Consider the following 12,479-nt stretch of genomic DNA (forward strand, 5'->3'; position numbering starts at 1 on the left):
GTTTTCTTTTTTTATGGAGCAGCTGTACTGTGAATCAGAGGTTCCCACAGATACAGTGTACTGCCAGGACTATCAGAGCTGCTGTAATAGAAAATAAATCAGTCTGACCAATCAAACAGATTTGAGAATTCAACACCAGGACTTGGGAATAAATATATCAAACCTCATTGCTTAGATACAGCAGGATTCTTTAATGTAAACTTGTAGAACAAAAGGTACATGTTTAGATTAGAAGTTACTTAGATTTCAGATAGGTACTTAGTTAAAAATATACTGATGCCTTTTAATATCTAGTCTCTAAGCAAAAGGGTATGCGGTTGCATATCATGTTACAGGCTTTTATTAGGGCACTCCATCTGTTCTGTGGGTCAATGCCAGCTGAGGAGGACATCTTGAGCTCATGTGGGTCATGGGGTGAAGACTCCAGCATGTGCATGTGATGGAGAAAGGCAGTGGTCTTTCTGAATACTAATTTCACATCACCTGCTGACACATTCACCTCTCGCTGTTGTGGATTTCTACACAGCAGCCACCTACACTTCGCCTTATGAAGCACCTGAGTAATTGGATTAAGTTTTTGCTTTTTCTTTTTTTATTATTTAAGAGAGAGCAAAGATTTCATTACTGCTGTTTATAATAATTTTCTCAGCACATTTACATGGGACACCACCCTACTGTGTACAGGTCCAGTAAGTGGATTTGTGTATAGAAAGAATTTTAAAATCAAGTTACAGTTCCTGTCAAATTGTTTAATTAACATGAGCCTATTCCTAACCAGTCATTAAAAAAACCTGCAGCAGCAAAGTCGGGCTCCAAAGACTCTAATAAGCAGCATGATTAGGTCACAAAAGTAAAAATGATCACTCAAGGTATCAGTGTTAATACATTAAGTGTTGTGTTGACAGTGGTTCGAATTATCCATTTATACACCACAATTAAAAACTAAAAACCTTTGATGTTTTAACCTTGTGTGCAGTATGTTGAGCATTTCTGATTAACAAACCCTTGTTATGCCACCGAATGGGAGCAGAAAATTGGAAATTCAGTTGGACGAGCAAATCTGATTCGACAAGTGAACAAGCCAGAAATGCCAGTTTGGGGTTTTGCCTTGGGGATCTGCAAAGATGGGGAAATTGGCTTTTCCTCTGAAATAGAGAATTTTCCAACAACCAGGCTGCACTTCAAGAATACAGTGTGAAAATACCGAGCAGTGCATCGCAGAACACACAAGGCTCAAAAGAGTACATCAAGTTTATTCTGTTCTCTCATCGGCAGAGTTGTTAAAATATGTAATTCTTGATGAAGTGCAACAGTAGAAGGCAAACAGGATTCTTTACATGCTAGTCACTCAGACAACCATGATTTGACTTGGCGACAATTCCAAATAAAACCATATTTGCATTTTGACCTGACAAGCGGGTGCTAGCAATACACAGGATTGCCCGAGCAGTAAAAACACGTTCCTTTAAGAAACAGGGAGAGAACGTTAAAACAAAACAAAACGCTGGGTTTTTCCTTTTCCACAATTCAAGTAGTTTGTCTACAACAAATTTGAGTTCAAACTCAAATACAGGAGGAGTCCAGATAAAGGGGATGCCACTCTGCATCTCAGGAGCAGCATGGCAAACAGGATGAGGAAAGCTGTTACTCAGGGTGACTTGCATCAGCAGTGACTTGAGATGAGAGCTGCTTCACTGGCGTGGTCCTGCATAACGCCCCTCGCTGGAGCCTGCACCACGACCGGCACCGAAACTTGGTTTCTGAGCCATGCCTCCTCGAGGAGGCGGCCCTCTCGGCCCTCCTATCCTGTCCCTCGGTCCTCCCGGGCCTCTGGGACGGATGTGCCGTTCACCTTCACGTGCTGAACGAGTCTTCTTTTCCTCCACATTTAGACGAACATCTCCCCGAAGCTTAATGGGCTACGACACAAGATGATGAATATTAACATGACCTCATACAATCAATTATCCAGAATACAAAGTAATTCAATCAAATGCTCAGACATACCCGATTGCTCAGGATCTTCTGTACAGGCTCAGAATCATCAAAAACCACAAATCCAAAGTTGGGCAGCTTGCCACCACTGTTGATCCTCAACTCCAGTACTGTTCCATACTCTGAAAATCAGGTGAATACTCAAATCACCACATCAGCACACACAGAAGCTTATGTATAATCATGCCTTTCCCACTGGGTAGTAAAACTTACGTTCAAAGAACTCTTTGAGCTCAGCCCTGTCCACATCATGCGGCACGTTTCCTACAAAGAGCTGCTGGCTGTCAGGATACCGGACCACCCGCCTCACCTCAGGCTCTCCACTTTCTCCTTCCCGTGCTACAAACACAAATGCAGTTTTAGAGACCTAGCTGTGATGAACACCATTATCCCTGCCACATGCAAAAACTGCTTCTGGCCAATTCAAATTTAAAAACTTAATTTGGTGGGAAGAGATGCAATTTTATTTAGTGAGGGCATAGAATGGGTGTTGCACATAGTTAAGCTTGTTGAAGGTAGCTTTAAATCGTGCCAGGAAAAAAAAAAAAAAAAAAAGCCATTTACTCATGAAGCCTGAATCTTATGTAATTACTTTGATTAAAATGGCCCAATTACTTCTGGCAAAGGCAAACCCTTGAGCAGCAGACAGCATTCACATCAGTTGTGAATGAACAATGAAATCCGAATGGATTCAGAGCGCATTTAGGTTTACACATTACGCCTATATGATGGTGAATACCTCCTGGTCTCGGGGCTCTCTGTGCTGGGAGGGGTCCTGGTCTTTGGTCACGTGGTCTCTGGTCTCTCGGAGGTCTCTGTACTGTAGTCTGGGGTTCTGGCTTTACTTCAACTCTGGCCTGCTGTAACAAGATGCAATCAATATACATCCATAGGAACAACAAAAAAGTACACAGCAGGTTGTTCATATTTTAACTATGTATAAAATCTCACTGTTTAGCATAAATAAAGCTGCTATTACAGGAAAACTTCAACCTGAAACAGTATTTAAGTTTTTTTAAACATTCTTAGTAATTCTGGTGAAAGCATGTACCATGATTAATTTGTAATATAACTTTTTACCACTTCGACATGAACTCAAAAAAGTATAAAACTAAAAGGCTGAAGATGAGGTCAGGGTTAAATCCCACTGCCTTCACTATAAGAATTAGATAAGCAAAGCAAAAAAGGAGCAACGCGTTGAAAAACTACAAAGTCTTCAAGATTTACAAAGTAAAATTCAGGACCCTGTTAAAGAATACATATCAATAGTAATTAGAATACAAAGACTAATATTCAGGGTTTTTATTTTGTTAATGAGTGAACCCAGCAAAAGATTTGAAACAAGCAGCTGTTTATGACGGCACACCTGATTTGCTGGAGCTTTGACTACGTGAGGGGGGATTCCTGAAGCAGGCACCACTCCTCCCTGTGGGAGATTCTTACTGGTGACTAAAGCCCATGAGAAAGGCTGATGGGGAAAAAAAAAAAAAAAGAAAGATGTGTTTTAAAGTCCACATTCTAAATTGTATTATATTTTATATTTGTTAAGCAAATCTGCATGGTAATAATTAAAACCAGAAGTTAAATTTGTCCAATCAAACCATATAAAAGCTCCACAAGAGCTTCCAACCCCCTATGTGGAGGCTAGGAAACTAGTATGGGCACATACCCGGTTTTCGTCTGGTATGGTGGCTGCAGACTCAGCAGGAGTAGGTGAGGGAGGAGCTCTTGGGCTTTTCTCCACAGTAAGGGGCTCAACCTGGCTTGCTGACTCCTGTTTCAGCTCCACAACAGCTGCCTCAGGCTCCATCTCAGGCTCAGGTTCAGGCTGGGGCTCTGGAGTTACAGATACTTCCTCCTGAGGAGCCTCTGGTTCCACACTGAAATGATACCATCAATGTTATACTTTAATCTCTGGGATAAATAATTGATGGCTACACTGCATGCTAAACTGTAGACTGCTAGACATAAGGAAAATGACAAATTGATAGAATTTAAAAGTCATGGTAAATAGGACAAATTTATCAAGCAGCTGATTAATTTCAATACCAAGAAAAATTAACCTGGCATTTAAAACACCACCATAAACCAAAACCCAACCCTATCCACACCTACAGTATAAGTCCTATATCCTAATGAATGGTTAGACAAAAAATACCTTATTGCACGGTGTTGGTTAATGTTGCTGTGTGCAAGTGTGTGACTACGCATTATATACAGTACACAAAAAAAAACCTGACAATTCAACAGCCACACTTTCCCCATGGGGATAAATTAAAGCACAGCCATCTACATTCAATTCTGGCCATCAAGCTTAACTACTGTGCTCATGACTTCTTTCCTGTTGAGTGGACGAAAATAGAAAATGGGACATTACCAAGGACTCTGTTCATAGAACGCAGCCGTCTCTTCCTGCTGCACCTCAGGCGAGTTCACCCTATCCTCTAGCTCCTCCACTTCCTCCTCAGATTCTGGAAAGATAAGAGATGGATGAGGTCATCTGCAACACACAGAGGCTGCCTGCATGAAAGCCCCTTAATATAACACGCAAGAGCTCACCTTCAGGAGGTTCAGAGTCAGAGTCTCCAAATACCTCATCCTGATAGCGGAAGATGTCATTGTGTACGTAGAACTTGTTTGCAACAGTGCCCTGAATAATAGGATATTTGGAGAAACATGTAGATAACATGATAGAAACATCATACAGTAAACAGATGAAAGCAAATAAACCTCTAACAAGACTAGCTGCCTAAACAGACATTAACAGTTTAGATTTTAAATGTATAAATCTATTATGGCAAGTTCCATTTCTAAGAACTCCACCTATGCAAAGTGTTAAATGATAGTAACAGCTTTAAAATGCTGGTGTTGTACCTCTGGGGCCAACACAAAGGTCTGCATGAACTTCCTCATGGGCTGCATGTTGTTTGAGAGCTCTCCCATCACCTGCACCACAACCCCCTCATTCAGAGTGGCATGAGCATCAACATGCCTGATCTTGGTGTGACAGTCATTGAAGCTCAGAGCCATCACCTTTTTATGTATTTCCTATACAGAACAAAAAAAAACCCAATTAAGACAATTAATCACACTATTAGGGAACAAAAAAAAAAAAAAAAAAAGGAGGATAGTAAAGGGGAGTTGGCACACATACCGACTGGCCATAGACAGCCTCTACAGGTTTGCCATTGCTGTCCAAACCACCATGCACATAGGAAGAATTCTTGCCATAAAACCTGTACATTTAAATGTCAAAGAGAGACAATTACAAAAAAAAAATAATAATTAAATTCTAAATAACATTTAAACCACAGTATTACTTTGCTACTTCAAATGGTTATACCAATAGATTCATTTCACAAGGATTCTTCTGAGAAATTAAGTTCTTTTAGTAACATTTTGCCAACACGATAAACAATTCTGAACCAGTTTTATAGTAATTTTTAAATGTCATTTTAAAATGTATTTTTAAAATGCATAATTATTCATGGTTCAAAGTAGTATCACTGTCTCAAGCCCTTGAGCTCCTTTCCTTGTGATAAAACCAAAACCATTTTGAATCATTATTTTTATTTGAAACTTTTTCCAGTTTCTTCTAATGTAGAGAATGAGGGATTGAATGATGAGAAGAGATTTATAACCAAAGAGAATCTGTATCTGTTTAACACAACAGCCATAAAAAAGGTGGTTAACATTCATAAACCTGACTCTCTACATGTCACCCACCCTGAGGTCCAGTCTCTGTGTAGAATGAACCAAGGTAAAAGAACCAAAGCAAGAACCCTAACAAAGCTGCACAAATATCAAAATCTTTGCAAAATTAGGTTATACCACATGACCTCAAACCTGAAGCACAGGGAGCCTACAGAAGGAAAAGACTGAAACATTACCATTTAAAATGATACAAACACATGGATTGATCAGATTTACCCAGATATTTAAAAGTAAATCCTGAGTACCGGTTTTAAAATAAAATAACTAAATGTTAACAATGAAGGAATGAGCCGAGTGAGTCACAGCTACGTGTGCAGTCTTGTCAAAAAGAATTGCCAGTAACATTGCACTACAAGCGATCGACTTATTTCCTCCCACAAATGGTTCAGGTGTTAGTTTCCACATATCAGAACCTAAACTGTTAAAAATTACAACGACTATATAATAACTTCAAATTATTTAGTCAACTAAAACTCCTGGTTTTCTAACTTTGTAGAAGACACGGCACACTCTTAAGACCCTAATTGTTTGTTGTAACCTACTTTATTTCAAATAATGAAAATACAGATGGGCTGCTGGATGGATGCGAGGTCATTTACTGCAGGGCAAGAATTTAATATCCAGACATAACTAGAGGTTTTATTTCAACAAGAATCAACACCAATAACATTTTTCTGAGCAAAGAAAGTGGTATGATGTTTCTGATGTCAATGTAATTTAACACAAGTGCTTAATATCTTATTTCCTCCCACAAAAAAAAAAAAACCATACTATTGCATCAAAAATATTTCAAGCATCAGTGATGTTCGTGTAAAATCACCCACCCCTGAAAGAAAACAGGACATTTTGAATATTTAACATTTACCTGTGCAGGTAGTCAGGAGCCTGGTTCAGAAGGGTGTAATACTGTCGGACAAACTCTCGCCCGACAAGCTGGGCACTTGGCTTCTCCATCACCATTTCTTTGGTCAGCTGGTTTAAACTGAAACAGAAAAGCTTTAGATCACACCTGCTGGCAAAAAAAAGCCCATCTACTCCATTACCAATACAAGTAAATCCTTTGTAAGCCAAGATGGAGGCGCATGGCGTGCTCTTATCTAAGGGCAACTCAACGCCCCATCACACCTGTGCTGCCGACCTTCAGTAAACGTCTGTAACCAGGGCAACACAAGACGCATCCGGTTGCTATAGTATAGCGGTTAGATAAAACATTACCGTAGAGACAAACGGTTTTCTTACCAGGCCTATGTGAGTCGGCCATGGGGCAGGAGGATGCCTTGTTAGCACCTTATATATATATATATTTTTTTTTTTAAATCAGCGTGGTTATAAAAATAATAATCAGCTACCTAGAAACAAAATCCGGTTCAAAGACAGCGTCAAGAGATTGGATACGGATACATTTTAAAACACGTGTTCTCCATTATTTCAGAAGAGAGTGTCAGTGGCTAATTAGCTAGCCACTGCTAATGGCTAAATACTAGCCACTGCGTCGGATATCTAACACCGACGATACGAAGTACGTCACGCTCGATATCCAACTACACGCGAGTGAGACTATAAAAATGTCCCGACGCGTAGATAAAGAGAAAGCCACAAACAACGACCCGGCGAGTAATTTTACACAGATATGCTACAGCTAATTGTGCTGTAAGTGAATGCGGCGGCGTTGCTGCTATACAAAGGTTTAGCTTAGCATAGCATAGCATAGCTTAGCATTGCTTAGCCGTTCTCATGGATCAAACAGCATTTCCGATGTAGTAAAATTCAATTATACTAATTAGAAAAAAGTCATAATAAAAAAAATCAGAGCTGAAAATTAATTTCACATAATCAGTATTAGCAATGAAGCTAATTAGCCAGGTAGCATTACACGGCTAGCTAACACACTTGTCGCTAAGACGCAATGTTAGCCAAAACGGCTAACTAATACACACTGCGTTAGTATCGTACATTTCCCCCCCACAATAAAACACCACAAATACAATTTATTTAACTTCTCTACCTATATTTACACCACTCACCGGTAGTAAGATGTTATAGTTATTTAGAAGAAACCTGGTGTAAGCTGAATGAAATCACCTCAGCGCCGGGTGGAGTAAGAATGGCAGCGCGTGCTTTGCTTAGCCGGTTTCAAATTGGCAGTAACGGCGTACAAACACTACAGCGGGACGCAATTAATGAGGACCAATAGACTGCAAAGACGGTATCAGTTCGACCAATCGATAAGCCAGCTGTAGAAACGTCTCGAGTATTAACCAATGATATCTATCGTCCTCATTTCCAGCATCCTATTAAATTCAGTTCAGGGCGTGGTGTAAATCCACAAGCGAAGGTTGTTAGACCTGCGCTCTTCAGGTGGTGCTAAAGACGACGTGAGAAGGACTCAAGTCTAAATATATTACACAAAAGATATTTAATCAGGGACAGGAAAGGGGTGCTTGTGATAAATGACAAGGATTTGACTTTTTTTTTTAATTTAGTTTATTTTAAGAAATGAAAATGAAGTGGAATCCTGTTTTATTTCTATACAACCAACAATAAAGTTATATAATATATTCAACAATAAACATTAGTTACTGTTCCATCCTGGAAGTTGTCAATTACCCTGATCGAGTAATTGACTGTTATCACTTACGTTATAGCAGCTATATACAGTCACTGAGCACTTTATTAGAAACGCTATACTAATAATGATTAGGGCTCCTTTCAAAACAGCCTCGATTCTTTGTGGCATGGATTCCAGAAGATGTTGGAAATATTCCTTTGAGAGTCTGCTGCAGATTGACATGACACAGTTCTTGCAGAATTTCCAGGTGAATTTCCAAGGTGCTGTTCTACTGGATTCAGCCCTGGTGACTCGGAAGGCCACGGACAAACACTGAACTCATTGCCTTGTTCAAGAAACCAGATTGAGACCGCTATTGATATGTGACACGGTACCTTACCATGCTGGAACAGTCATTGGAAGATGGGTAAATTGTGCCCAGAAAGGGATGCACATTTTCTGCAATAATATTTAAATGGGCGGTGGTGTTCATGCAATCGATGATGCGAAAATATGCCAAGAACACGTTCAACAAAGCATTTGCGCGGTTTTCACCAACCTGGACTGGTGACACAGGCACGTTTAGTCCGCAGATTCATTATTCAGTAGAGTAGTGTGACATATCCCAGTTCTAATGCTAATTGTCATGTCCAGGTTGTTTTTTTATGGTTTAAATGATTATGATTTTCAGCGGGGGGCATGGTGGCTTAGTGGTTAGCATGTTCGCCTCACACCTCCAGGGTCGGGGTTCGATTCCCGCCTCCACCTTGTGTGTGTGGAGTTTGCATGTTCTCCCCGTGCCTCGGGGGTTTCCTCCGGGTACTCCGGTTTCCTCCCCCGGTCCAAAGACATGCATGGTAGGTTGATTGGCATCTCTGGAAAATTGTCCCTAGTGTGTGATTGTGTGAGTGAATGAGTGTGTGTGTGCCCTGTGATGGGTTGGCACTCCGTCCAGGGTGTATCCTGCCTTGATGCCCAATGACGCCTGAGATAGGCACAGGCTCCCTGTGACCCGAGGTAGTTCGGATAAGCGGTAGAAGATGAATGAATGAATGAATGAATGAATGATTTTCAGCTCAAATAACTAACAAAATCAAAATGTAATGAATGTAAATCATGAAAGTAATAATGAACACAATAAAATGTCTAGAAATTTACTGCTATGGCACATCATATGACAGGGCTTCCTCACAATAAATGGTCACAGCGGACACTATATTAGATTGACTACACACATGCAATGTTACACCTACTATATAGGAACACTTTGTACATATAAAATTACTGGATGAAGTTGCACCCTCTTTTAACCTCTCCATCAGATACTATAATAACAAGCCAGGTTGGAAATATTGCTTTTAAGGGTTGAATGCACATGACCGGTACTGCAAATTTATAAATGCATGCTAGAAACTTTGAGTTTCTGAGATGGGGGCGCGTCAGTAAGGAAACCTAGTGAAATCAAAGGATGCGATTTCTCTAGTTGATGGTAAATTTGTTAAAATCGTATCAGATACTGAGGTATAAGGTATTATAAGCTTAGGTATTCTTAGCTTTAGGTATTATATAATTTTCTAGAAGTAGAGTTAAAAACACTTGCTGTATATTTTGTAGTTAATTAAGAGATCCATCTCCATCTTGCTCCACCCAAAGAAACATGAACACACTTGACATTGTAATTATGACTTCCCAGGAGGACTTGAAAACAGTAAGATCACCATAAGATATTTATTTGAATGTGCTGGTGCTAGCATAATTGTCAACACCTCATGGCAGCGCTTGGTTACGGAACATTCCGCCAGCCCAAAAATATTCAGACAAACACAGTGTTGTGGTCAAACTGACAGTGATCAAAGACCCAGAGAATGGGTAACACACTGTGAATGATTAACTATATTTCTGAACTGTACACGTATAGAGTGCATGATAGTAGTACCTCATACTCTCAGCAAACCACTATATCATGTTATTCTCAAGGATGTGCTTAGAATGATCCATCACCTAAAAATTTGGTCCCTTACATTGAATGGGAAGAGTAGAGGGTGCTGATAAATGGTGCATAGAAACAAATAGGCTATAGTCAGGGATTATATACAAACTGAATACAAAGTAGGTGTAACTAATAAACCCTCCACTCTGTGTATATGCTTTTAATTTAAATAAGCCATACCATAAGCTTTGTAAACCACAGAATTAGAAAATTAGTTTTGAAGCATCTGATTTATTGAAATATAGACAGTAGGTCTTTTGTGTTTAAGCATTTAAGATTAAATCAAGAACTCTGAAATGTCAGGAGCTCGTTTTTTTTTTTCAGTTGTATTTTCTACCCCTGCATTTTTGTGCAAGTCACAGCACTTGCGTGTATATGTACAGACAGGCGGTTGCACAGGAAATGGGGAACTTTACAAAGAAATGCATCATTCAACCCACTGTTTGTGTTGTCAAATATGTTATGTTAGAAACTGATTGAATCTGTCTGATGCAAACTTCATAGCTTGTGTCTTCCAACTACAATATATACAATGCATTATGGAGAAAGCAAATATTTGTATCTCTGAACACTAAGAGCTTTTTTTCCTCTGCAAATCTGCATTTTTTTTCTAAATACATTCTAATATATCTCCTGCAAAAAGTTATATTTTATATATCTTATCCAGCCTGACTTACAAGTTATTTCAATTTATACAACTGAGCAAATGAGGGTTAAGGGCCTTGCTCAGGGGCCCAACAGTGGCAGCTTGGTGGACCTGGGATTTGAACTCATGACCTTCCGATCAGTCCAATGTCATAACCACTAGTCTACCACATCCCTATTGTTAAAAAGTCCAATTGTGCAACCACAAAATGAATTCTAGTTTTAACAGGAAGTATATTTTGTTGAAATTGTCAGGTGCTCACTGATAAAAGCTTCAGTGCAAAACTGTTCATATCAATTGCAGTCTAAGCCATTGTCATGATTTCTAAATGGTACCATCCACAGTAATGTCATGCATCTTTAGCTCATCCATGTGGTGTCATCCCTAGCAGCAGTGTGCAGCGATTGCAGTGTGCAAGTGATGAGAACTCCAACCAGAAGTAGAGCATCCGAATGGATCAGCCAGGTCCAGGCCGCAGAATAGGCCAAGATCATTGGTATCTAGGAAGTAGCATGTGTAGCACAACAGAGAAAGCGAGACAGGGAAAAAGTGTGAGGGAGTGAGGAGTTTTTTTTATTACGAATTATCACTAGATCAATCTTATAGTTTTGCTGACTCACAGTTCTTCCCTGGTTCTATCAAGAGCAGGAGTTAGTGTTTGTGCAGAATTTCCCTGTCCAGTTTCTTCCCATGCCCCAAAAACCCACTGCTAAAAACTGTCTCTAGATACGGAGAGAATGAAAGTAATATGTGTGTGAATGGGGCTGGTGTCCCTGTCCATGATGAATTACCTCCTCAAACTATCCCCAGGGTTTAGTCCCTGAAGCCACAGTGTCCCTGACCAGAAAGTGTTTTGAAGTATACATTCATTCATTCATTCATCTTCTACCGCTTATCCGAACTACCTCGGGTCACGGGGAGCCTGTGCCTATCTCAGGCATCATTGGGCATCAAGGCAGGATACACCCTGGACGGAGTGCCAACCCATCGCAGGGCACACACACACTCATTCACTCACGCAATCACACACTAGGGACAATTTTCCAGAGATGCCAATCAACCTACCATGCATGTCTTTGGACCAGGGGAGGAAACCGGAGTACCCGGAGGAAACCCCCGAGGCACGGGGAGAACATGCAAACTCCACACACACACAAGGTGGAGGCGGGAATCGAACCCCGACCCTGGAGGTGTGAGGCGAACGTGCTAACCACTAAGCCACCGTGCCCCCGTCAATTCAATTCAGTTCAATTTAATTCAATTAAATTTTATTTGTATAACGTTTTTAACAATGGAAATGGTCTCAAAGCAGCTTCACAGAACATAAGAAATATAATATGAAAAAAGTTTAATATTATAGAAAGATTAATTTTATACAAAAGTTGCAGATTAATATCAGACTTATATTTGTGTTTGTATTTATCCCCAATGAGCAAACCTGAGGTGACTGGGGTAACTGTGGTGAGGAAAAACTCCCTTAGATGGAAAAGGAAGAAACCTTGAGAGGAACCAGACTTAAAAAAGAACCTCATCCTCATTTGGGTGACACTGGAGGGTGGGATATCTACCTTTGATTCCTTTCTACA

The 12,479-nt window shown here is 40.1% G+C and overlaps 1 protein-coding gene across 4 annotated transcripts; it reads right to left on the reverse strand.

Moving 5' to 3' along the window:
* Positions 1-1,233: 1,233 nt before the first annotated feature.
* g3bp1 (GTPase activating protein (SH3 domain) binding protein 1) lies at positions 1,234-7,892 on the reverse strand. 4 transcript variants are annotated; one of them, XM_060885005.1, is made up of 12 exons: positions 7,734-7,892; positions 6,575-6,691; positions 5,150-5,231; positions 4,870-5,043; positions 4,555-4,645; positions 4,373-4,466; positions 3,665-3,875; positions 3,362-3,463; positions 2,735-2,852; positions 2,209-2,334; positions 2,008-2,117; positions 1,234-1,919 (listed from the first exon to the last, which is right to left on the reverse strand). In XM_060885005.1, exons 2-12 carry the CDS (start codon positions 6,667-6,669, stop codon positions 1,692-1,694), a joined length of 1,431 nt encoding a protein of 476 aa, XP_060740988.1. In that variant the 5' UTR covers positions 6,670-6,691; positions 7,734-7,892; the 3' UTR covers positions 1,234-1,691. The 4 variants fall into 4 exon arrangements, with proteins under 4 accessions (XP_060740988.1, XP_060740987.1, XP_060740990.1 ...); XM_060885004.1 differs by having other exon boundaries at positions 2,735-2,855; XM_060885007.1 differs by lacking the exon at positions 3,362-3,463.
* Between the last annotated feature and the right edge of the window lie 4,587 nt (positions 7,893-12,479).

This window comes from Tachysurus vachellii, chromosome 13 (genome assembly GCF_030014155.1).
Source record: "Tachysurus vachellii isolate PV-2020 chromosome 13, HZAU_Pvac_v1, whole genome shotgun sequence".
Taxonomy (NCBI): domain Eukaryota; kingdom Metazoa; phylum Chordata; class Actinopteri; order Siluriformes; family Bagridae; genus Tachysurus; species Tachysurus vachellii.